This window comes from Perognathus longimembris, chromosome 22 (assembly GCF_023159225.1).
Source record: "Perognathus longimembris pacificus isolate PPM17 chromosome 22, ASM2315922v1, whole genome shotgun sequence".
Taxonomy (NCBI): Eukaryota; Metazoa; Chordata; class Mammalia; order Rodentia; family Heteromyidae; genus Perognathus; species Perognathus longimembris.
This window is the reverse complement of record NC_063182.1, coordinates 2,387,222-2,409,027: the sequence shown is the minus strand read 5'-3', so window position 1 is coordinate 2,409,027 and position 21,806 is coordinate 2,387,222. Positions and strand designations below refer to the sequence as shown.

At 42.2% G+C, this 21,806-nt stretch overlaps 1 protein-coding gene across 1 annotated transcript in view; it reads left to right on the top strand.

Annotated features, from left to right (window-relative positions):
- The window catches only part of Spink5 (serine peptidase inhibitor Kazal type 5), a 52,631-nt gene that overhangs the window by 14,500 nt on the left and 16,325 nt on the right, over positions 1 to 21,806 (top strand). The window contains exons 5-19 of the mRNA XM_048331629.1: positions 147 to 274; positions 2,763 to 2,826; positions 3,506 to 3,633; positions 6,250 to 6,316; positions 9,557 to 9,684; positions 10,553 to 10,640; positions 12,652 to 12,779; positions 14,245 to 14,329; positions 15,041 to 15,168; positions 15,912 to 15,993; positions 16,516 to 16,643; positions 18,997 to 19,045; positions 19,691 to 19,818; positions 20,451 to 20,538; positions 21,076 to 21,203. Coding sequence (XP_048187586.1) covers positions 147 to 274; positions 2,763 to 2,826; positions 3,506 to 3,633; positions 6,250 to 6,316; positions 9,557 to 9,684; positions 10,553 to 10,640; positions 12,652 to 12,779; positions 14,245 to 14,329; positions 15,041 to 15,168; positions 15,912 to 15,993; positions 16,516 to 16,643; positions 18,997 to 19,045; positions 19,691 to 19,818; positions 20,451 to 20,538; positions 21,076 to 21,203 — 1,547 coding nt within the window. The remainder of the gene's footprint in view (positions 1 to 146; positions 275 to 2,762; positions 2,827 to 3,505; positions 3,634 to 6,249; positions 6,317 to 9,556; positions 9,685 to 10,552; positions 10,641 to 12,651; positions 12,780 to 14,244; positions 14,330 to 15,040; positions 15,169 to 15,911; positions 15,994 to 16,515; positions 16,644 to 18,996; positions 19,046 to 19,690; positions 19,819 to 20,450; positions 20,539 to 21,075; positions 21,204 to 21,806) is intronic.

The window sequence follows — 21,806 nt, the reverse complement described above, 5'->3', positions numbered from 1 at the left end:
TGTAGCACCCGGCTACGATGTTGGTTTTGAAACAGACCGTGAATTATGTTATTGTGAGTTCACAATGCTAACTTGTTGAGGTATGCAGGGAACAGTTTTATCTCAGATATTTTGATATAACTTGATTACGATCGTGTCTCTTGCAGCTGAATTGCAATGAATTCAAGAAAGACGGACAGGATGGGGAGTTTGTCTGCACCGACGCGGCGGCGGCTGTGTGTGGCACGGATGGGAAGACGTACCGCAGCCGCTGTGAGCTCTGTGCCGAGAAAGCGTGAGTGCCCTCCAAAGCAACCATTCTCCACTCGGCACGGCATCTGCGCGGCTACGCGGCCCAGCACTCCCCAGGGTCATTAAGACAGGAACTGGTCATCCGTGAGCTTTGCATCACTCACTCTGATTCTTTTACTACTCTTAAGAAAAAAAAAAGCTTCTAGAATATCCTAAACTTTACAAAACACGTTTGTGTTCGCTATGAGGTGATTTCCGTGGCTTTAATGAAGTCAGCGTGCACACGTACGGACACGCCTGTGTACACACATAGATGTTGCTTGCATGCGTAGCTGCGTCTTCTCGCTATCTATTTATACGCTAGTATACCCTTTTACACAAAGTGCTTTCCTTAGCGAATGATATATGTTTTCATAATTTAAAATGCGAATCATTGACACTTTTGACACTGAACGGTTTCCCATCGATGTAAACTTTACCAGTAGATAAAAAAAAAAAAAAGATCTCAATGTCCTAGATCATGCCCTTGTTTCATTCTGCCTCCACCCTGGGTTATTGATTGTCCTCCACCAACAAAATGCATACCTGCTTTGCAAGTTGCATTTGTGACCTCGATCTTCAATGATAGGCCCTTTCACGCTCGAAAATGTAACAACCAATTTTTGAGAAGGCTAGAAAGGTAATAATAGTTATTCTTTGAGGTTCTGGAAGTTTTATTCTTTCTCGCCATGAGTACCTTCATCAAAAATAAAACTTCATTAAATCATTTGGGTCCCTCACATTGCTTCATGCCCAATAAACACCCTAAGATAATGGTTTCAACTCTCAACAAGGGTCAATATCATAAACAAGTAATCAAGGGCTGGTTAAGTTGCCTAGCAAGCTCAAAGTCCTGAGTTCAACTCTTAGTACCAGAAAGAAAAAGGGAAAAAGAAAGAAGGAAAGAAAAGACAGGAAGAAAGGAGAGAAAGAAAGAAAGAAGGGAGAAGAAAGAGAGAAAGGCAGAAGAGAGAGAAAGGAAGGAAGGAAGGAAGGAAGGAAGGAAGGAAGGAAGGAAGGAAGGAAGGAAAGAAGGAAGGACAGGGTTTGTATATTTATATATGCGTGTATACTTATCTACAAACATAACTATGCCTACAACACATATTTTATTTTTACTGTTTGAGGTGGGAGAACTCTGTTAAATCTCTGGTTTAGGGGAAGGTTTCTCTTTTTACTCTACACAGAGATCATACCACTTGTCTGGGTTCTTAGCTCTGTCTACCAGTGGACTCTCCAATCATATCTCACTATCATTTAACAGATTCCCCTGTTTTATATAAAATTATCTTACTATATACTTAGTCTCTTCTTTACATTGTTTTAATTGTATTTATATTTTCCTTGTTATATATCTGCTATATTGTAAGCTGCTCTTTTAGTTGTTGTTGTTGGTGGTCATGGGGCTTGAACTGGAGGCTTGGGCTCTGTCCCTGAGCTCCTTTGCTCAAGGCTACTGCTCTACCGCTATGAGCCCCAGTGCCACTTCCAGTTTTCTGGTAGTTAGTTGGAGATAAGTCCATGCACTTTCCTGCCTGGGCGTGGCTTTGAACTGCGATCCTCAGATCTCAGCCTCCTGAGTAGCTAGGATGACAGGCGTGAGTCACCAGCACCTGGCCAAGCTACTATTTTAGAAAGTAGAAAATGCTTACATTTATGCCTCTGTATTTTCAGATGTTCCTTCAAGCTTAACAGACTGAATAAAATTAATTATCAGGACTTTTGATAGCTTTCATAGAAATAAAACAGTAGCAGTAGGATTCTGAAGAAAGTGGTATTGTAATTCAAGCTTGAATGTGCTTATTTAAAATGACAACAATGTTCCTAGAGGACTCTTGGCATCTGGTTATTAGACTTGCTTTTGCCATCTTCCTGTGTGAATTGCCACCCTAGACACAGGGAGCAGAAATATTTCTGGAAATTATATTTTTTTGTTTTTTTTTTAATTTTATTTCTTTATTGTCAAAGTGGGATTACAGTCTCACATGTAAGGCAGTGCGTACGTTTCTTATCCAACATGTTACCTCCTCCCTATAGAAATTACATTTTTAAGTCAGAATCTGATTAGTCCTCCACTTATCTGGCTCCTACTTATAAACATAGGATCTCAATGAACAAAGTAAGGAAGGAAATATTGGAGCACGCCCGTAATCCCAATTAGTCGGGAGGCTCGTATCAGAGGATGGCAGTTCAAAGCCAGCTAGAGCAGCAAAGTCCGTGAAACTCTTTATCACCAGTGAACCACCAGAAAACCAGAAGAGGCGCTATGGCTCAACGTGGTAGAGCGCTAGCCTTGAGTACAAAAGCTCAGACACAGCGCCCAGGCCCTGAGTTCAAACTTCACAAATGACAAAAAACAACAACAACAGAAATAACCGAAGGGAACCTTGTTTCCAAGAGGGAAATACAAGCCACAACACAACTAAGAGAGAAGCATCATGCTGGAGAGTTCTACCATACTAACTTTGGGGTCTAATAACTTTTGTTTCCAGGAAATCCGGGTCCCAAATTGACATCAAAAGAGAAGGAGAGTGCGAAGGAGGTAACGCAGAGCAGGTGAGGACTGGCGTTGGGAGGCGGGGTGGGTTTATTCCGGGGCTCTCCTCTCTTCTAACATGGGGTGCTTTCAAGAAACGAATGCTTGCCTTATGGACTGGATACTACCTGTTAATGTGAGAAAGCAATGAGTTCCTGGATCTAGGTCAAGATCCAGACCTTTCAGCTCCAACTCTGCCTTTTATTAACGTAAAGGAATCCGATAGAAAACAGAATCCGAGACCTCAGCATGGTCCCTTACTGTCAGACAGGCAAATGACTGAACTGCAAGGAGACTTGGACTAGACAGCTCCTTCCTAGGCTGGTGGGGGCCTGTGTTGGTGTGGAGAAGAAGGCTCTCACGCGTCACACCTGACTTTCTCTAGCTGGACCACATTCCGGTTGTCGGGGTTCGATCCCCTTGCTTCCTGCTCTTGGAGCCTGTGAGGTTACCTCCGCCAGAGCTCTGAGCACGCGCTCATTTCCAATCTCTCTTCCTCCGCATCCTGTAGGATGTTGTAAGCACACTGAAGGCGAGCAAGGCGTGTGCCCCACTGAGTGCTAGCACCATTACCCATTTTTACCAGACAAAAGAGGGCTGCAGCGCTGCTCTGTGACCCCCGCAGTGCCCCAGGGAACAGGGCCTTGACGATGTCTGAAAACGGCGCCGGTAGTTCTCACATCCTCTTGCGCTCTGCAGGATGTGTGCAGTGCCTTTCGAGCCTACGTGAAGGACGGAAGGCTTGGCTGCACGAGAGAAAACGATCCAATTCGCGGTCCCGACGGGAGAACGCACGGGAACAAGTGTGCCATGTGTGCCGAGCTCTTGTGAGTATCACCACCCCCTCGTGGAGCCACGGGGGGCTCTCGACTCCTTTCCTGAGAAACCCTCGGTGGAGACATGAGCTAACTCCTTCCCGTGAATCTTTCTCATGTGCAGAAGGCCGCGCTCCAAGAGGAACGTCTTTTCATGGTGCCATGTGTAGAAATTCCTAAAGAGGAGCCGGTGGATGGTTAGACTAGTTATTAGGCCGCAGACTTCACTTTAAAAATACCTTGGAAGCGCCTGGTGCTTAATCAGGCATCCTATTCCGCAAGTTAGGAAGTCCTTCCTTGTGGAACAATCTCAGGCCGTCATTTGACATGCCTTGTTTCCTTTGGGAATGTAGAGATAGGCTTAGTGAATAATAGTTAGGTTTTGAAATAAAAATAGCAACGATAATGGAATGCACCTGCGCTCCTTCTTCACTTCAGGGTGAATGATTTGAAAGCAAAGAGCTATTGCGTTCATCGTCCTCGAATCCTGAGTTCTAGCCGAGGCACTAAGGACCCAGATAGGAGGAAGAAGTAATTCTGCTTCCACATTCTGCCTTCTAAACAAGGTGTAGACTCGAATCTTGCAGCAGCAAGCCCGTACAGTGCTATATTTACATCTCTGGATCTTTAAGATCAGGACAGAGGAAGATTTGCCAGATTAATACGCGTCACAGCTGCATGTGAAAGTCAGTGAGATACTGTAGAAGCCAGAGGCAGGTGATAGCAAGTTCACAGGACAGCGGTTGTGACGGGATCTCAGACAGGAAACCAGCCGGATTTCCCCTTGGTGACTTACGAGGCGTGAGCTGGAAGTGTTTAAACCTGCCCCAATGCCTGTGGTTTTCCAGGCCCTTTTCATGCAGTAGCTATAAATGAGATTCCTGCTTAAACCTTTGAAGTGAAGCAACAAGGTCATTATCTGTTATTACTACTTGGATTCCTTCCCAACCGTATGCTCGCATTTACACCTTTGCTATTCATTATGCTTCTGTAATTCATCACTGTAAACATACTATTGAAAAATAATAGGGGAATTCAGTAATATGATAACTCACCACAGCACTAATCAGGTTGTCACCTTTATTGACCACTTGGATTTAAAAAATCCACTTAGATCTTTAAAAAAAAATTGAAAATTCTCCAAATAACTTTTTCTAGGATTATTATCTTTAGGTTGTGATTTCTAAACTTTCTGTTTCTTCCGTCATAGAACTGAGGAAGCACTGCCTGTCTCCAGGTTGAGACTGTAGCTAGAAAACAGGTGTGAAAGGGTTTTGAAGCTCAATTCAAATCTGGCGCTTACTAACAACTACGTTTTTACATGAAGGCACAGCTAACCTCCCCCGGGTTTGGAAATCGAAACATGCGGGCATGGGTAGCGATCCCTCCGAGGCTGAGTGTGGTCTCACCCAGTCACCGTATTGTTTCAAACTCTTGGTTCTGCCTGGTAGAGGGAATGTTCCTGACCACCTCCTGTTTGTCACTCAAGGTGACACACCCAGCCCAGTCTGCCGAACAAAGCTTGTAATTGCCGGCCAGTGAGTCAGGTTCACTCCCTTCCTTATCTTTGGCAATGTCTCCAGCACAGCCATTCAAGACAGGGTAGGTCTTGTAAGTGGATCAGTTACAACAAGTTATGGCACCGGATATGCCAGTGCAGAGTGTGGCTGGACACAGAAAATGCGATTGAGCACAAACTGACCAGCTCCTTGCTTGAAGACCAAGTTCTTAGCGTCACGGTGATCCGCACAGGGTTACAGTTACGCAGGTCAGGTGAAGAGCGCGTTTCTTTTTGAACAAGATCACCCTCCCCGCCCCCCCCCCCCCCCCCCCCGCTCTCTCCCAGTTTTTCTCCTGCTGTCCCCACCCACAAGTTGTATGGTTCATTTTCAATAGAGTGTCTAGTGTGTGCAACTGCTGTATTTGCTTACCCTTTGTCCCCCCATTCTGTGCTCTCCCCTTACCTTCCCAAAGACAGATGAACTAACAATAACACAAAAGAAAAAGAAAACAAAAACAGCAACAAAGAAAAAAAAGCCCTCTTTTTTCCATTTCCTGGAATTCATTTTGATAAATATTATTTTATACGATCAGAGGCACATAGGCATTGTGACTTTCTGATCCTCTCCTAAGAATATCCTCTTAGGTTCTTGGTGTAAATACCTAGAGACCAATATCATATCCCAGAGTTTTCTCTTTTTTTAAACCACCCAGTGTGTTTCCTCGTAGATTTGTAATCATATTCACGTTATCGCAAATGAGTAGAATTACATTGTGTATATAGACCACATTTTCTTGGTCCACTGAGGGGCATCGGGGTTGATTCCATATCTTGGCTATAGTAAACGGTACTGCAATGAGCACAGTTGTGCTGGTGGCTTTAGTGTGGCCTTGTTTGTGGTCTATTACATACAGGCCCAGGAGTGGAAATGCTGGGTCATAGGGGAGCTCTATCTTTAGCCTATTGAGGCATCTCCTTACTGCTCTCCAGAGTGGTTGAACATGTTTACACTCCCACCAAAAGTGCAATAGAGTTCTCTTTTGGCCATATCTCTGCCAGCACTAGTTATTGTTAGTTTTCTTGATAAGGGCCGTTCTCCTCTATAACATAGTGCTTTCTGTTAACAGCTTAAAAGAAGCTCAAGAAAATGCCAAACAAGGAGGTGAAAACAGAATTCGACGAGATGCTGAAAGGGTAAATAACTCATCAACACAATTTGGGGTGTGTGTGTGTGTGTGTGTGTGTGTGTGTGTGTGTGTGTGTGTGTGTACTGGGGCTTGAATTCAGGGCCTGAGTGCCTTCCCTTAGCTTTTTCCTCATGGTTGGCACTTTACAACTTAAAACCCCAATCCTCAGATGTCAGCCTCCTGAATAGCCAAGATTAAAACCATGATCCACCACTGCCTGGCTTAGAATTTGATTCTTGTAGTCATACCATTAAAAAAATTAGGTTGATGATTTTTAAAGTCATACCATAAATATCGACTTTTTAAACACGAGTCTTAAAAACACTAAAACTCCTCCAATTTACTATTTGTTTATCACAGTATGTTAACCATTAGGTTCAGATTAAATACAGCTTTTTCATCTAAAGATGAAAATATGCAATTTCAACCTTGACTCCTCACTCTATCCCAAAAGGACAGGTAAGAGAAAGTGTGCACGCACAATATTGTAATTCCGATCAAACTTCTCTCCGATACAGTGTAATCTACTTTACTTTCAATATCTCTTAAAAATTGCAATGTAATAGAAATTCGATGGGAATTACTCTCAAATAATTTCCAGTTAAACAGTATATACATTGGTTCATTTTACATAGAACTCTATTAGACAATCGAGAGCTTGTGACTGACGCTTGTCATCCTACCTGTCCAAGATGCTGAGATCTGAAGGTTGTGGTACAAATCCAGCAAAGGCAGGATTTCCAATGAACCAGTAAGAGGCCAAAAGTAGAGTATTGGCTCAAATGGTAGAACACCAGCCTTGAGTCAAAGCTAAGCGAGAGCACAATGCCCTGAGTTTAAGCCCTAGTACCATCATCAAGATTACAGTAAAAAGGAAACTCATCTGACAGAATTGGAGTTCCTCGTTTTTCCATATAGTTACTACTTTCAGTGAATCGTGCATAATAAAGATCTTGGTTCATCTTAAATGGAGACGGCATATCGTGAGATGGTCTTTGAAAATAATGCTGTTTATTTCCAACTTTTTCGATAATATCATTTTTCAGTCTAGTATAAAAAGTGATTCTCTCTCTCTTTTTTTTTTTTTTTTTTTTTGCCAGTCCTGGGCCTTGGACTCAGGGCCTGAGCACTGTCCCTGGCTTCTCTTTGCTCAAGGCTAGCACTCTGCCACTTGAGCCACAGCGCCGCTTCTGGCCGTTTTCTGTATACGTGGTGCTGGGGAATCGAACCTAGGGCCTCGTGTATCCGAGGCAGGCACTCTTGCCGCTAGGCTATATCCCCAGCCCCCAAAAGTGATTCTCTTTTGTTAATTAAATATGCAGTGTAGAATAAGTTTACCAGCTGGGCTCTTAATTCTCCCAGATTATTAAACTCTATCTTCAGTGGGACGATGATAACCCCCTGCCCTAAATGGCTGGCCTTCTGTTTGGAAGTCCAGACACCTGTCATGCTCTGGGGGCGGGAGACGGACAGGTCCTGTCCTCTCTGGACCTCAGTGTTCTTCTCAGCCAAATAAGCAGGTTGGATCAACGACTTCAGCTGTGCCTTCCCGATGGACTGCTGTCTGCATCTATCACCGTATTGTTTCAATAAATAGATGACTTCCGTAGGCTCGGTTTTGCATCATCAAAAGCTGACCTTCCTTATCACGATGCTGCTTACTGAAAATGAGCTCCCAACTTACATGAAGTGGCAGTCTGAGATCAAGTTTAGATAAGTCAGACGACCTGGTCTCTCTGTAGCTTATTCAGCCATGACCAAGTATCGAAAATGCGATTCTTCTATGGCAACTGGTAAATTTCAGTCTCCAAGCCACTGGGTCATCCTGCGATCATTAACATCTGTTACGGGACAAACATAGATGGTTGTTTTCTCTTGCTTGTATTGCTGGGGCCATCTTGGCCTCTTCCTCTCTGCGGCTGGGTCATTAGGCGTAATTGTGTAGAATAGCACTGCTTTACAGTGATGGCTCAATACATGCCCTGTAATTAACCTGTCAGTGAGCTGCTCACAAAAGCGCTTCTTCAGAATCTTCCTGGATGAATCACAACATATGGACTGAAATTATCATTCTTTCTATTATGGGGATCATGGAGCATGAATTTTATTCTCATGCTGTGGTTATCAGGGGACTATTTTCTATATGAGTATTCCTAGATTGTTACCCCCAGGAACTTCGGAGTATACTCACGACTCTTCCAGAAACAAATAACTTCTTAACAGCAGGCAATAAGAACTCTGCTTAAAAGCATCCCGATGAAATTAGAATTTCAAAGAAAAACCAGAAACTATTTATCGAGGAGAGGTCACAATGGGCACCCATTCTAGGTTGGCGAAACAGATTCTGAAGTTCAGAAGCACCAAGGGGTCAGAGCGACAGTCGAACTGCGCAGCGCTGATCCCCAGCCACACTTTAGCCTCACATTTTCTTGGGTAAAATAGAAACACGAAGATCACACAATAGAAAGAGATTATTTTCCTAGCTTATTATGTAATAACATATGCTGTCACGGTACATGTTTAGAGTAGTTTGGGGTATGTATTTTGTGAAGTTTAGTCTTTATCAAATAATTTAAAATTTCCAAACACTGGTAGAAATCTGCAAAATCTTGAACCCAATGGGAGGAAATCTGGGAATAAATATCTCTTTCAACTTCTTTGAATTAACAACGTGTCAAAGGTGAAACCAAAGGTTTAGATGCACTTTCTCTGAGGTTCACGCCTGTAATGGCAGGAATGAACACGGGCAAAGCAATTTAAATACACCTCGTGTTGTTGGGCACCATCTCGTTTTGTCCCCTTGCAAATGAAGATGGGATGTTCTTGACTCTATCCACATTTATAGTGAAACTTCTCATTTTGTTTTATATCGTATGCTCACTGGCAACTTTGAGAGGGGTGTGTCTTGGTTACTATATTGTGTGTGTCTTGGTTAGAACTGTACGAAAGATTCATTTTTATTTTCCCATGGATTGGAAAGTTAACAGGATTTATCTAGTTCTGGTTTTAGGAAATACTTGTTCAATCACATTTCACTATTCTCCCTTTTTCTTAACTACACCACAGTTTGCAAGTATCAAGTAATTTGACAAAATAATGACTTTTGTATCAATTCTCATTACTATATTGTGTTCACTTTTACCAACATCTTCATACATATGAATTTGTGATCACACATCTACCATGTGACGTTTATGCACCACAAAAGTAGGAAAATGGGAAACATGACTGCGTGTCTCTTTTAAAGGAACTTTGCAAGGAATTTGAAGGCCAAGTGAGGAACGGAAGACTGCCTTGTACCCGGGAGAGTGACCCAGTCCGTGGCCCTGACGGCAGGATGCATGACAACAAGTGTTCCCTGTGTGCTGAGATATTGTGAGTAGAGCCGTGGCGTCTTCGGAGTCACTGACAAGGCGCAAGAGGAGACTGAGCCAGCTGATGACTAAGAGTATCATTGCATGGAAATCTTTGGCATTCAGAATTGCTGAGTTTCATGTCCTTCAAACACCCATCCAGTCCTGTATAAGTAGACAATAATGGTGACCATTTATCTCTCAATACAAATGGATTCCATTTTCTAGTTGGAAGGCTGGCTTACAGAATACTTCTCAGCATTTCCAAACCCTCAAGTGGTAGAGAAAGTGGGAGGCCCAAGTGGTAGAGCACTAGCTTTGAGTGAAAAAAAAAAAGTCTCAAGAACAGTGGCCAGGCCCTGAGTTCAAGCCCCAGGACAAGCACATATATAAATGACTGCTTGAATCAGACCTCCTAAATGGCTAATTGAAAATCAGTCCTCATAACACTTTGCCTTCTTAAGAAAAGGTAGTATGTAAGCTGGGAATAGTTAAATGAAACGGAGATAAGGAAGAAGATTGTTGCAGGGGAATGATATATGTAATATATGTAAGCTTGAGAAAGGGGCACATCTCACAACATCTAAATTATGGCATTTATAGAAGATTTACCAGACAGAATTCCATTAGAGTCCTTTCCAGTCCAAGGCTCCCAGAAATTCTTTCATGCTTATTGTCATACCACACACACACCAACATGTATGTATGTGCGCGCACACACACACACACACACACACACACACACACAGATAAATGAAAGAGTATTGGGAAATTTAAAGTGACTTAAAAGTGCTTGCCTTTTGACTCAGGAAAACTTAGCTTAATGAATATTTTTCATCATGAAGATTTGAAACACCTCTAAATTCATTCATTTCTTTTTCTTTCTCCAGTTTGCGCCAGTTTTCAGAAGAAAAAAGTCAAGCGGGTGAAAACCTGACCAAGGATGAAGAAAAGGTCAAAGTGAAACGAGAAACCGAGGTGAGGATGAGTTTGATTGATTTAGCTATGGCTTCTGGGGTGGGGCTGGGGAATGGAAGCCCCCAAGCACAATACTCTAGTATACTCTTGTATGCATTTGCAATATTGCTTGCTATTGTAAACGCTAACATTTTGATAGGGATAGGTTTTGTGGAAAATAATTTTAAGTTATTGTTTTATTTGTCAAAAGAAATTATGACATTGTAATTTCTAGCTATTTTGGAAGAAACGAATCAAGTCACAATTAGTAAAATATTTGCACAACGTTTTAAGCATATACACACACACACATATCTGAATTTAAGATGCAACAAAAACTCTTCGTGCTATTGGAGAGGTAGCGTGGATCACGAGGGCTGCATAGCTGTGTGGGTATGATCATATAAAATGATGCTTAGTGAAATGAACTCCAAGAAATGGAAACAAGGTGTTATTTTTTTATTGTATTGTTGCGGTTTTCTCCCCTCTCCGCCCTTGACTTATTCCATTTTGTCACTATTTATTTTTTTATTTCTGTACCCTTTGTCTTATATATAGGTTTATCTGATTCGGGGAGGGGAAGGGGAAGCACAGAAACGATGGGACAAGGGAGAGCTAATTCGATCGTGAAACCCGCTGCTATGTTAGAAATGAACTATGCATGCGGCGGTCAGGGAACGCAGGAGGGGAAAGACTGAGAGAAAAGGAGGGAGGGGTGACACTGTTCAAAAGGCAAGGTGCTCATTACACCTATCAACTAACTTAGGTAACTGTAACCCCTCTCGGCATCACCTTTACAGTAAACCTAGGAGACATAAAAGAAGTGGTGGCATTTTTATGAGTCCGTGATATCACGAAATTCCTATGTATCCTACAGCACATTTCAACCATTTTAATTGTTAATTTATAGGAAAATCCTGTGTTACTCGCCTCCTACAAATATTCAGGTTTATATAATGCACAGCTTACCTTTAACAAGGTAGCCCACCTCATTGGACTTCCTCCTATTTCTATGCTTCTCTGTTTTATCATTTACATCTTATTTTCAACTTCTTCCTTTCTTATTACCATAGGTTACCAAGTTCTTTGAACTGTAGCACCTAATGTGTCTCAGCTATTCTTTTCTCTTTCATTTCCCACCCTTCCCTTCCTTCCTCCTTCTCTCCTCTTTCCTTTCTCCCTCTCTTCTTCTTTCCTCCCTTCTTCATTCCGTCCTCCCTTCTTCCATCTTTTCTTCTCTCCCTTCGGGTTTTCCTTCCTTCCATTTCTCCTTCTATAATCTAAAAACATAATTTAACCTCAATCCCTACTCCCTCAGTCCTTCCGCAAACCTGGCTAGCAGTCTTTTTCAAACCACTAGGTTCTGTTATTCTCTACTGCAAATATTTACCATGTTCACATTTCATAAGACTAAAACTTAAAATTCCTTTCAAAGTTGAGTGGTCTGGATTTGATTTATTTTTATGGTCTTCTTTATGACCATTTTTCAATCATTCTATTTACCCCAACAATTCTTTAGTCACTACATTAATGGGAATGTTGGATTGTCTTGAGCAAATGTGCTGTTAGTGCCTCTATGACTTTATATGACCTAATTTTTCTTGGTGGATATTTCTTTGCCACACTGTATTCCTGAATACATCCTGAAGACAAATCCTCAAGTCATAATCAAGATAACACTTCAGGTCATAAGTTTTTGGAAAGTTCATAAATCATTGCTTATTTTGTATGAGTTCACATTTACTTCAGATCTATATTTGTATAACACCACTATTTACTCTTTCCAGTCGGCTCAGAAACGACCTCTGTCACTTTTCTATGTATATTTTCTTCCCTTAATATATTTATTTAATATGTTAGTGGTTGAATATTACAAGGATGACAATGACTAATTTTTGAATGACCCTAAATCTTGAAAGTTTGCTTTTTTTATTCTTAACTCCTCTTTGGTACATTTGTTGGTAAGCAATAGTCAGATTTCCAGATAAAGAATGAAGACCTCTGCCTGAACGCTCTCATTTTCATTACCTAGAAGCTCTGCAGTGAATTTCAAGGTCGTGCGAAGAATGGAATGCTTTTCTGTACCAGAGAAAGTGACCCCGTTCGTGGTCCTGATGGGAAAATGCATGACAACACGTGTTCCATGTGTCAAGCCTTCTTGTGAGTACTGAGCGTTAAGGCATCGAGGAGAGAAGAGAACTCGTAGATAGATGCTCTGCCTTGCAGATAGACACTAGCTTGTCACATCGATAACAAAACTGGCTCCAGGGTCTGGGGATATAGCCTAGTGGCAAGAGTGCCTGCCTCGGATACATGAGGCCCTAGGTTCGATTCCCCAGCACCACATATGCAGAAAAACAGCCAGAAGTGGCGCTGTGGCTCAAGTGGCGGAGTGCTAGCCTTGAGCGGGAAGAAGCCAGGGACAGTGCTCAGGCCCTGAGTCCAAGGCCCAGGACTGGCCAAAAAAAAAAAAAAAAAAACTGGCTCCAAATAAGAAAGTCAGGGGCATGGAATCTGTGATGTGGAGGCCGGGACAGTACGTGTACAGTACAGAACCACAAGTTTTTAAGATTTCTTGTTTTCTATGAATTCCTCTCTTAGCATTGGGACCTCCTGACAAATAAAAACGTGTACAAATACTGGTTGCCCTTGATTGCCCCATCTTCATATGTGAATTTACTTCAGCAGTTTATAGGCATTTCGTCTTTCGTGGGGTAGAGCCCAATCGCACTAAACGCGGAGACCGACTTGAGCCAAACGACCCAAGAAATGATCGTAAACCCCAATAAAACTGACCTAAGTCTTATTTGAAGCACGGTGACATTTCTCAGCAAGTTAGAATTAATGACTTTGTTCCACAATTTAAAATAGCTTTTACCTTATGAGGCTGAACATTGTTGTTGTTTTTTATTACACCTAGAATGCAGAAAAGCCTTATTTGTCTTTTGATTTCTGTTTATTATCATCGATGGTTGAAATAAATCAGTTAACCTTAGAGACTACACAATTCCATCCTAAAAACAAATGTAGGTGTATGCTTTATTAGTATATGAAAGTTGTTGGCTTTTTGCCTATCCATCTTATCATTGAAAATAGATTTTAGGTAAGACAGCCATATATGAACAATGAATTTAAGTCTATATTAAAGTTAGTGTATATGTGACGGAAGAAATTGACCAGAGACTTGGGGGAAGAGACCCTGGGTGTGGTCATATCCTGAGAATAGACCAAAGGCCTTTCTGTTTCTCATCCTGTCTGAGACACAAGAAGTGCCATCACTATACTTGGTTACGGTCAATTCCAGCCTCTGGATGTTATGTGCCGTGATTCCAGTTTTGATACCTTCTTTGTACATTGATGATCTTTTTATCATCATGGGAAATAAAAATAATTCAGAGAAAGTAAGTTCTCAAAACCTATTGTCACCATCTTTCTTTCAGTATTTAGCAGAAATTATAGTCATGATATCAGAGCATTCTGCAGGCTATTTGCTTCTTTCTCACTGATACATAGTGGAAAGTGGGACTAAGCTCCTTCTCTTTAAGGACGGATGAGCCTTGCAGGGACTTGGAGACATTAAAGACTTGACCAGAACAAGTGGATGCTTTTCTTCTTTTATATTCAGCATAGCCGAGGCTGAAGAAAAGAAAAAGATGGAAGCCCAAGCAAGAAACAGAAGAGGAGCTGGAAGAAGAACGCCTTCATATGCAGTGAGTTGAGTTTATCCAACAAATTCTACAACACTTAGTAGTCAGCTTTGCTTACTACTTTCCAGAAAAACTCTCCATGTGTTATTTCTATGCATGGATTCCTACAAATTTTACATCTAAATTGAAATACAAAAACAAATCCCTCAATTACACACACACACACACACACAAAAATAGGACTTACAGTTCACTATCAACTAGAGAACATCTCAATCTCCTTATCTTTCTTCCTACTTGCCTCCTCGTCTCCATTCAGAAATTCATGTCCTGCTGTGAGTCTCTCAATTTATTTTCAGTCCCCAATCCAGGTTTGTTCTCCCCCCCAGAAAAAGATCCTTTTGACTCTAAAGAGGAGGACTGAATAATGCTTGCTGTCTTCCTGGTTTTCACAGTCAGATCTCACAACCCCGACCTTTGAGTGATCAGTTATTCATGCACATACGTGACAGTACTTATTTCACTCTATTCAGCTTGTGCTGGGGCTTATCCTCGGTTATACTTGTGACATTCTATTATATCTCCCGGGTGTCCATTTCCTAGCAAAGGGTTCGTTGCCAGTATTAAATTTGAATTTTACATGAAGAGAAACACAGTTATGCTGTTTTGTCTTATTTTTAAACCTAATATGGAATTCTGCGACCGTAGAGATCTGAGATTTCTGCTCCGATCAGAAATAAATGAGCACCCATCTTCCTTTCTCTTGCACGGCAGGAGCTTTGCCAGGAATACCGCCAGATAGTGAGGAATGGTAAACTGCCCTGCACCCGGGAGAACGACCCCATCCAGGGCCCGGACGGGAAGATGCACGGGAACACCTGCTCCATGTGTGAGGCCTTCTTGTGAGTAGAGCCGCCCCTGGGCCGGCAAAGGAGTCGTTCGTCCTGTCTCCTCCATTCTCAGGTTCAATTTTGATTCAGCCCCTTGAGCCAGGGAAATGAAAACAAGCGTAGAGAACTTGCTTGTCTAGAGAAAGATATAGAAGCCATGTCCTTTGAAGATTGTTAAGATAGGGTCACATTTAGAGAAAGAGTCTGTCTTCAACTATCCAAGTTGTTTTTATTTTTAAATGTGGGGAAGCAAGACTGTTCCTGTGCGTTCTCTATGGATGACAGCGAGCCCATTGAGTCAATGGGTAGAAATCCTGCAGGACCGGTTCCATTCAATTTTAAGAAGAGCACTTCGATTGTTGGGTGATTTCAAGGGTGGAAAGACTTTGCACTGAGCAACAAGCCTGATTCAGGAAGAGAATTTGCTAGCAGATAAATCAAAGACTAAGTAGTCATCGAAGATCTGTAGTATGCACTGGAGGCTTTCAAAGAGAACTCTAAATCCCTCTAAATTGTGCTTGCTAGCTACTTGCCCTTGGATAGGAGATGAACCCTAGCAGATTTCTCATTGGTAAACAGGGCTTAAACAAAGAATTTTGTTACATGCTGTTGTGATCATTTCACAGTGTGAGCCAGCAGTGGGCATATAGTTGAATTTAATAAATGTTAACTGTGATAAATAATATCTGAGATCACTTCCAATCTGAAAATCATGTAAGTATTTCTCATGTCTTTTTCTCACCATTCTCATATAGTCAAGCAGAAGAAAAAGCAAAGAAAAAGAAAGAAAGTGAATCAAGAAATAAAAGACAGTCCAAAAACACCACTTCCTTTGAGGTAAGGGCACTTTCTCTATCTAGTAAATCAGAAGCTTAGGATCTTTGGGGTTCCGTGAGTGATATTCTGTTTTGTTTTTTTTTTTTTTTGGCCAGTCCTGGGCCTTGGACCCAGGGCCTGAGCACTGTCCCTGGCTTCTTCCCGCTCAAGGCTAGCACTCCGCCACTTGAGCCACAGCGCCGCTTCTGGCCGTTTTCTGTATATGTGGTGCTGGGGAATCGAACCTAGGGCCTCGTGTATCCGAGGCAGGCACTCTTGCCACTAGGCTATATCCCCAGCCCGTGAGTGATATTCTCAAAGCACGTAGAAATCCATGAAGTATTCATGTGAAGTGTGTATTTTGGTGTGTGTTAGCGTACGTGCGTGCACGCACGTTCCGATGTACTATTTCTTTCTTCACTGACTTTTATCATTTAAGAACTGTTCTAAAATAGGGCAATTCGAGTCTAAGTTTCAGACATTCCTCTCCAGTTGGATCCCAGCCTCTGCTCAACACGCCCGCTCCCCTCCTTGATTTGGTAGGAGCTGTGTAGTGGATACCGCAATTCCAGAAGGAATGGACAACTTGTGTGCACCCGGGAGAACGACCCCATCCAGGGCCCGGACGGGAAGATGCACGGGAACACCTGCTCCATGTGTGACGTCTTCTTGTGAGTAGAGCCGCCCACACGCCAGCCTCCATCCACGCGCGCTTCCGCAACAAGCTCTGCTTTTAGGGTTTTAGTTAATGGAGATGGGATGATAATGCATTTTCCTCCTCAACGGAGTTTTAAAAGTCACATTTAAATGGACTGGGAGACAAACAGCTTCAAAGACAAATAGAAAACGTCCAGATGATAATGATTACAGGATAAAGAGATGCAATGTAAGCATGACTCAGAAAAAATCCTAATTCCTGACTCCAAGAAGTTTCCACAAGTCTGACTCACAGATGTGAAGTCTGGAATGGAGGCTATCAGCTTGGCCATGGAAAATGCAGAGAGGTTGATTAATGGATTTATTTTCAATGAGATGAATAGGAGATTGAGGTACTGTGTACAAGATGGACTCAGTCGTTAATAATAGGCCATTATTGCAAAGTTTCTTAAAGCGTATATTTTAAATGTTTTCATAAAAATAGTTATTGGTAAGTATGGAAGTTGACTGTTCATTAGAATAATTTAATCATTGTGTAATGAATACATATGGAAAATATCATGCTGGGTCCTATGTATAATTATTATTTTGTCAGAAGTATTTCTAGGGAATATGGCCTAGTGGTAAAAGTGCTTGCCTCATATACATGAAGCCCTGGGTTCGATTCCTCAGTACCACATATACAGATAAAGCCAGAAGTGGCGCTGTGGCTCAAGTGGCAGAGTGCTAGCCTTGAGCAAAAAAAGAAGCCAGGGACAGTGCTCAGGCCCTGAGTCCAAGGCCCAGGACTGGCAAAAAAAAAAAAAAAAAAGAAGTATTTCTAATGTATTTATAAAGAGAGAGAAAAAAATTCTTCGATGGCATTTTAGAAATAATCAAGCATCTTTCACCCAGAGGGAAAAATTCTATAGTAACAATGCTAGCTGTTTGAGTTTTCTTTTTTTTTTTCTTCAAATTTTTATTATCAAACTGATTTACAGAGAGGTTACAGTTTTATACGTTAGGCATTGGATACATTTCTTGTACTGTTTGTTACCTTGTCCCTCATACCCCCCTCCATCCTCCCCCTTTCCCTTTCCCCCCCCGAGGTGTTCAGTTCACTTACACCAAACAGTTTTGCAAGTATTGCTTTTGTAGTTGTTTGTCTTTTTTTACCCTGTGTCTCTCAATTTTGGTATTCCCTTTCAATTTCCTAGTTCCAATACCAGTATACACGGTTTCCAATATACTCAGATAAGATTACAGAGATAGTGTAGGTACAACCACAGGAAGGCGATGTAAGAACATCATCAATAATAGAAGCTACAGATACACACGGGACGTTGAAAGTAGTTACAACTGTGATATAACAATTGTTTCCATAACATGAAGCTGTTTGAGTTTTCTGAAAAAGTGTTAGCCAAAACAATTGCGTAGATGAGACCAGAGATGAAGTCTTATTGTAGTACATTTTACCAGGATTTTCTTCTTCAGTTCATTGTTTTCTTGGGACTCATTGGATGTGGACGTCAGGAACAGAATTAAGTTGCATCTGAGGTAGAAAAAGACAGACATGAACTCAGTAGGAAGACAGACTACTCTGTAACAGTGCAGGATAGGACTCGAAAATAATGAGGCTGATGTTTAAGAGCCGCACACCCACTAGTGGGGGACTTGAAGCATCAATGAAAATTTCAATAATAGATTATGACTTCTCTGAACTCTTTATTTTTAACCAAGAGCACATACCAGTGCATTTTCTATGTGAACGCAATATCTCTGAAAAGAGTGAATTATTCTATCTTCTCTGACATCGATATTGTTCAGTAGATCTCTCTCATAGAGTTTGAACCATGGAACACTAAAAATGCATCCCATTGAAGTTAAAATAATGACCATGTGATGACCGTAACCAGTATTTCCTTAGTGCATAAAGTAGGCTGATACCTGTGAAGACCTTTGCTACTTCCTCCTATTTAATTTTTACCACTGTCATGTAAAATCAGCCCTGTATTGTCACAAGTTATAGACGTAAAACTAAGCCCCAGAGAAGTTGAGAAGGGTGGAAAGTCAGCATAGGCCATACATTATGTAGGCAAGGAAAATGCTAATGTGTTTCTCACAGACAGCAGATAGCCATTTCCAAGTCTTTTCTGGACTACTGGTAGATTTATATCTATATTTACACTGGTTTTGGAATGCCACCTAGCGGTCAGTTCTCTTGAAATGAGATACCTTCTACTTAATTCTCAAATGCAATGGCAAATAGGATGTGTGACTATTTATTCGGAGTTGCTTGAGAGTTGTCAAAGCACACAATGATCAGGGCAAACTCTACTGAACTAAGATCGATTTATTCTTTCTTGTGTTTGTTTTTGTTCCTTATAGTAAGCAAGAAGAAAGAGCAAAAGCAAAGGCTAAGAGAGACGCTGCAAAGGTAATTTTACCAGAAATGCTAACAGTGGGTCCTCATACATTTTCTGCACGTTAGCAATGCAGTCACCCCATTTGCATGCATGTTTTCTGTCTGAATTTCATGTAGGGAATGAACTGAAAGAGTTTTAACATTAATAGTCACCAGTTGTGTCAGCTTTTCCAGAGGCTGAGACTGGGGACTCGCCTGATCTTTTAAGTGTAAAACCCACTAGGAAAAATCTAGTGACATTCTGTCTCAAAAGACAGTAGAGGAGGAGAATAAAACTTTTAACCTGAAAACAGGGTCTTACTCAGATGTGTCCAGAGCACTAGTTGGATTTCATCATGGTTCCGTTTCAAGGCTCATTTAATGTTTGTTTTTCAACGGAGGTGTCAATTCCTCATGCGGGATTTACAACACAGCTTTGAGCCGAAGTCGGCACCTCCACCCTAAGTACCCTTGGTAGAACGATGAGGACACACAGATTGCCAATGACTCAGGACGCTCCTGAGTTCACGACAGAAGCCTTGGAACTCCTCACCCAGCCATCACGACACGCTAGCACCTCTTGCTCTTCCTAGGTTGCGGTTTACATACGCCTTACAGTGGTTAAAATGCAGGGTGGGTAGAAAACTGCCCAGCAAACGGATCTCCTTCCTTTCCTAGGAAACATGCAATGAGTTCCGGGATCACGTCAGGGAAGGCATGCTCATATGCACCCGGGAGAACGATCCTGTCCCTGGCCCCGATGGGAAAATGCACGTGAACAAGTGTGCCATGTGTGCAAGCCTGTTGTAAGTGCCCAACCAGCTCTCCTGCTCTGACACTCCCGGGCCTCGGGTTCTTCCTGCCCGTGTACAGTGCACACCAGAGGGGAATGCTAGAAAGTCTTAGACGTGGACAAGACCTTAGGTAGTACTGAATCATGCACAGGGAGTTTCACTTTTATTCAGCAAGTAAGTTCCACTAAAATAATACCTGCAGTATTTTATACTGAAACATAGTTTGCATGACCATGAAGTAACTTGGCGTCATACTTACTTTGTTTGTGGTAAACAGTAGTACTCATTTGGGTATCAAAAGTTTCCCAGTTTTTAAAAAGTCAAGACAATTGTGGTTTTTATAGATTGGTTGAAGTAGTCACTGTCCTAGGGAAAAATAAAATAAGATTACATGATACTGATTTTAAAACATTTCATACGGATTTTTAAACTGCACACTTATTTCATTATTATTGTTCTTTGGCAGGGGACATGCAACTGAATTTATCTACATATTGCCAAAGAAATACAATTTCTTGGGATAGATATGTTGTTGTTTTTTTGTCCTGAACTCTTCTAACCCTAGATTTGGAAAATCCTTATTCCTTCTTGAAACCTTCTACCCAAGTCGGTGAATTGTACTGAGCTTGTATCTTCTATTGCAGCCAGCTAGAAGAAGAAGAGAAGAAAAATAGTGAGAAAGAAGAAAAGGAGACAGCGGAGACTGAAAAGGTCAAGAGAGAAGCAGTCCAGGTACTCGTCTCAGATCGGCAGAACCATGGGACCGTTAGGTGCTCGTTCTCCCAAGGAGAGTCCTCTTCTTCTCTCTCCTGATCTCAGGGTCTTTAGCGACTTTGCGGACGGAGCAAGTGGGCCCAGACCCTTCTATATGCGAAGAGACTCAGTTTCTTATGCAATCCATTCACTCCTTTGTCGTCTGCGATACTCCTGCAAGCTGTGGCGCGGGTGTTTCGGGTATTCCTTTCCGGTCTGGCATTTTGCTGTTTCATTGGAGATGGAGTCTTGTGAAGGTTTCTGGGCTGGCTTCCGACCGTGACTCTCCCGAGCTTAGTAGCGCTGACCTCAGGTTGCTAATAATGTGTGACTGACGCATGTGAAAGGAGCTCCGTGGGTACCGGCCTCTCACGTCACCTTTCTGTGCATCCGTTGTATTTTCTGACACCAGGCCATAGTTTCCCAAGGGGCAGTGCATGTATGAATAGCTGAGGTATGTAGTGACCGTACCTAATTCTTGGCGATTTTCTTCTTGCCTCCTCTTCCCCTCGGCAGGAGTTGTGCAGCGAGTACCGCCGCCACGTGCGGAATGGCCGGCTCCCCTGTACCAGGGAGAACGACCCCATTGAGGGTCTGGATGGGAAGATCCACGGGAACACCTGCTCCATGTGCGAGGCCTTCTTGTGAGTAGAGCTGTGGTCGCCGTTGCTGAGGGCGGAGGAAGGCCTGGGCGGGGACGGGGGGGGGGACGACGACATGGAAACGAGAGCCAGGCTCTGTTTGCATTGAGCCTGGGAACCTGTTTTAATAAAGACACACACGAAGCACATTTCTTCCTAGTGCTTCCACAATCACAGAGGTACCGGGAGCACCATCGAGGAAGGGCCCTACGCTAATAACAAATTCCCCAACAGTCGATGATGCGTATGGACTCAGCCTTCAATTTGCTGTGCACATTGGGGCACAGCCATAACCAATGCAAAGGTCTGGCTATTGGTTGTTCAGAAGCAGCAAAATATGTAAATACCCAATCCTATTGGAGACACTTTGTGGGGGAAAAGATAAATATCTTCACTTCCCAAAGAAAATGTGTCATGTGAAAATACATTTACTTGTGTGATATGTACCATATGTCTTGTTTTCTAAGCGACGTTAAAAACAAGAGCAATCGTTCTTGGAGGTTGTACTTACCATCGAATTCCCAAGCTACACTGGCAGTTGTATGGAAGCAATGGAATCGTTGTATCTAGAAAGATTTTCCCTTTCAGGAAATATGCATTACGCTG